Genomic DNA, 3,112 nt, shown 5'->3' with positions numbered 1-3,112 from the left:
TCGTAAATGGTGCACCGATTATATGCAATACTCGCATGCAAGTGAAGCATTGGGATTCATAAAATTGAAAAATAAGCATCATAAAGCAATAGCAAAAGAAGAGAAAACCATTGAGAGAGACGTGCAGCTAGTAGTGCCACTGTGACCATTTCAAAATGCCGGCTGAAAAAGCCACTATTCTGCCTTTTGGCTCATTTCCAAGGGTTCTCAACGTCAATTTCATCCACAATACTACACAAGATGATTGTTTCGTATCGTCCATTTGGCAATGTAATGTTATGCCCTTGCACGTTGGCTTTTATTGACTACAATAGAGTTCAACCATTTTCATTATCCAAATCACGACAGAATATACTTTGAAACCAAAAACATAGCCACCAAACACAGCAAAAATGAGAGTAAAACTCATCTGGGCATTCTTCATTGCAATCTTTTTGTTTCTTCTACTGGCCAATTCAGAAGAACAAGAGGTGATCAATGCCCTGGTCACATTCATGGATAAATTGGCACCAGGGTATGTACCAAGAGACTCTACGTGGGGTTGGAACGTTTCATCAGATCCCTGCAAAGATAAGTGGCACGGTGTGAGGTGCCACTCAGATAACAAACTCGTTATGAGTGTGACTCTTGAGAAGTTGAATTTTGGTGGAAGTTTAGACGCCGGTTCTCTTTGCATTGCAAAGTCTCTTCAAATGCTTAGCCTAAAGGACAACACTTTACATGGTTCGATATCAGAGGATATAGGAAAGTGCAAGTTATTGACTCACTTGTTTTTAAGTGGGAACCAATTCTCTGGGGACCTTCCTATTTCTATTGCCAAGCTAAGTAACATGAAACGGCTTTATATTTCGGACAACCACTTAACTGGAGAGCTTCCTAACATGGTTCATGTTTCAAGTTTGATATCCTTCGTTGCTCAAAACAACAACTTCACTGGGGAGATTCCTAGTTATGACTTCTCCAACCTTGAAGAGTTTAATGTCTCTGACAACAATTTACATGGTCCAGTTCCTGATCTCAGAGGCCAATTCCATGCAGACAGCTTTTCTGGGAATCCTAACTTATGTGGGGAACCACTTTCAAATGCATGTCCTCCTCCACCACCACCACCAGAAAAGAAGGACAAAAAATCGTTCCCTAATGATTTGTCCATTTATTCAGGTTACCTAGTCCTTGGTTTAATTACGCTGATTTTCTTGACCTTTAAACTGTTATGTAGGTTCAAGACCAAAGAAAAAGAATTGGAAGTTGAAAAGAAGGAAAAGGCACAAGAAAGTGTTGGTATTGTTGCCAAGACTAGTGAAATATCCAATTCCAATGGATCAAAGAATGGCACTGGGATCATATCCGAGTATTCGTTGACATCTTTGGAAAGTGGGATGACAACATCAGGTCTTGTTCTTCTTTCAAGTCGAACCCTCAGAGGATTGCAATTTGAGGACTTGCTTGGTGCTCCTGCTGAATTGATTAGGAGGGGAAAGCACGGAAGCCTCTACAAGGTTATGCTCGATAATGGGGTGCTGTTGGCAGTGAAGAGGATTAAAGATTGGGGGATTTCTAAGCAAGATTTTCAGAGCAGGATGAATTTGATAGCCCAGGTGAAGCATCCACACGTATTGCCACCTGTTGCATACTATTGTTCTCAGCAAGAGAAGCTCCTAGCATATGAATATATGCAGAATGGTAGTCTCTTCATGTTGCTCTATGGTAAGTGCATCTAACCAAAATAAGGTGTCATTACAATCATTTTACATAGAAAGTAATAAAGCATATGTGCCTATAGTTGACTTACTAATGCATATTACAAAAGTAGTCTCTGCTAAATGGAAGCACTTTTCAACTAGGAAAAAGGTGTCTTTCTACCTGTGATGATGAAAACTAAAATTTGGTTGCCATCTAAAATGATATTCTCTAATATATTTCTTCTAATTATTTTTCCTTAGATGATACTTATTTTCTTTTGGACAAAGCTTATATAGTTCTTTAGGTACTTTTAATGTTGTTTTCTAAATAAAATTAGAATTTCATATTATATTAACCTAACAAAAGTTTGTATTGAAATTTAATTTATATCATAAAGAAAAAACCAGTTAGGAGTTAAGAATTGAGCAAAATAAACTATTTGATATAATATTTATGTTTGACTTAGATTCTCTTGTGCTTAAATTCTTATTATTTAAATTCCAATTGCAGGAAATGTATATATAATTCTTTCTGCCCTTTAATGGGATATTACTCGGTCTATCATTTGCATTTTTAAGAACTTTTTTCAGTGGTACTAGGCCAGCTTTGAAATGTAGCCTCGAAGAGTAAAGCTAACCAAATTTGTGTGTCTTCACTTTGAATGATTTTAGGATCTCAAAGTGGCCACTCTTTTGACTGGGTAAGCAGACTAAATGTTGCTGCTAAGATTGCTGAGGCTTTGACATATATGCATGAGGAGTTTCTTGAGAATGGAATAGCACATGGTAACCTAAAGTCAAATAACATTTTGTTTGACAAGAATATGGATCCACGCATAAGCGAATATGGCCTAATGGTTGCAGAAAATCAAGATCAATTTGTCATTTCGCACAACAAAGGCCTCAAAAGCAAAGATCTAATTGCAGCCACCTTCAAAGCTGATGTATACTCCTTCGGTATGATTCTTCTCGAGCTGTTGTCAGGGAAAGTAAATAAAAATGATGGATTTGATCTAGTTAAATGGGCGAATTCAGTGGTAAGAGAGGAATGGACCATCGAAGTTTTTGATAAGTCCCTAATCTCACAGGGTGCTTCGGAAGAGAGGATGATGAATTTGTTGCAGGTAGCATTAAAATGCTTAAATCCTTCTCCAGATGATAGGCCAAGCATGAGCCAAGTTGTTGTGATGACAAATGCTTTGATAGAGGAGGAAGAGAAATCCATATCCTTTGAAACATGACCAAGAGTTTAGTTGTATACTTCTACATATCAAATTATAAAAAAAAGAAAAAGGAAACATATTTCAAGAAGTATGTAAACTATTCCAATTTTTGTCAGTTTGAAGCAGATCATGATCAGAACTCACTAATATGACATTTCTACATTTCGGTGAGAACACAAGGGTTTTACATTTGTAGACCTTATCTTT

General features: G+C 37.1%; 1 protein-coding gene across 1 annotated transcript; it reads left to right on the top strand.

Moving 5' to 3' along the window:
* Positions 1-206: 206 nt before the first annotated feature.
* Positions 207-3,112, top strand: LOC137823083 (putative inactive receptor kinase At2g26730). Its single transcript, XM_068628197.2, has 2 exons — positions 207-1,707; positions 2,355-3,112. The coding sequence occupies exons 1-2, from the start codon at positions 393-395 to the stop codon at positions 2,921-2,923; spliced, it is 1,884 nt and encodes a 627-aa protein (XP_068484298.1). The 5' UTR covers positions 207-392; the 3' UTR covers positions 2,924-3,112.

The sequence above is a fragment of the Phaseolus vulgaris genome, chromosome 9, assembly GCF_051622355.1.
Source record: "Phaseolus vulgaris cultivar YP4 chromosome 9, ASM5162235v1, whole genome shotgun sequence".
Lineage (NCBI taxonomy): Eukaryota > Viridiplantae > Streptophyta > Magnoliopsida > Fabales > Fabaceae > Phaseolus > Phaseolus vulgaris.
Note: the sequence above shows the minus strand (reverse complement) of the source record. Positions and strands in the feature narration are given on the sequence as shown.

Coding starts and splice junctions, on each gene's coding strand:
- LOC137823083 (XM_068628197.2), top strand. CDS start 393: ATGAGAGTAAAACTCATCTGGGCATTCTTCATTGCAATCTTTTTGTTT. Junction 1,708..2,354: donor TCTCTTCATGTTGCTCTATG/GTAAGTGCATCT, acceptor GAATGATTTTAG/GATCTCAAAGTGGCCACTCT.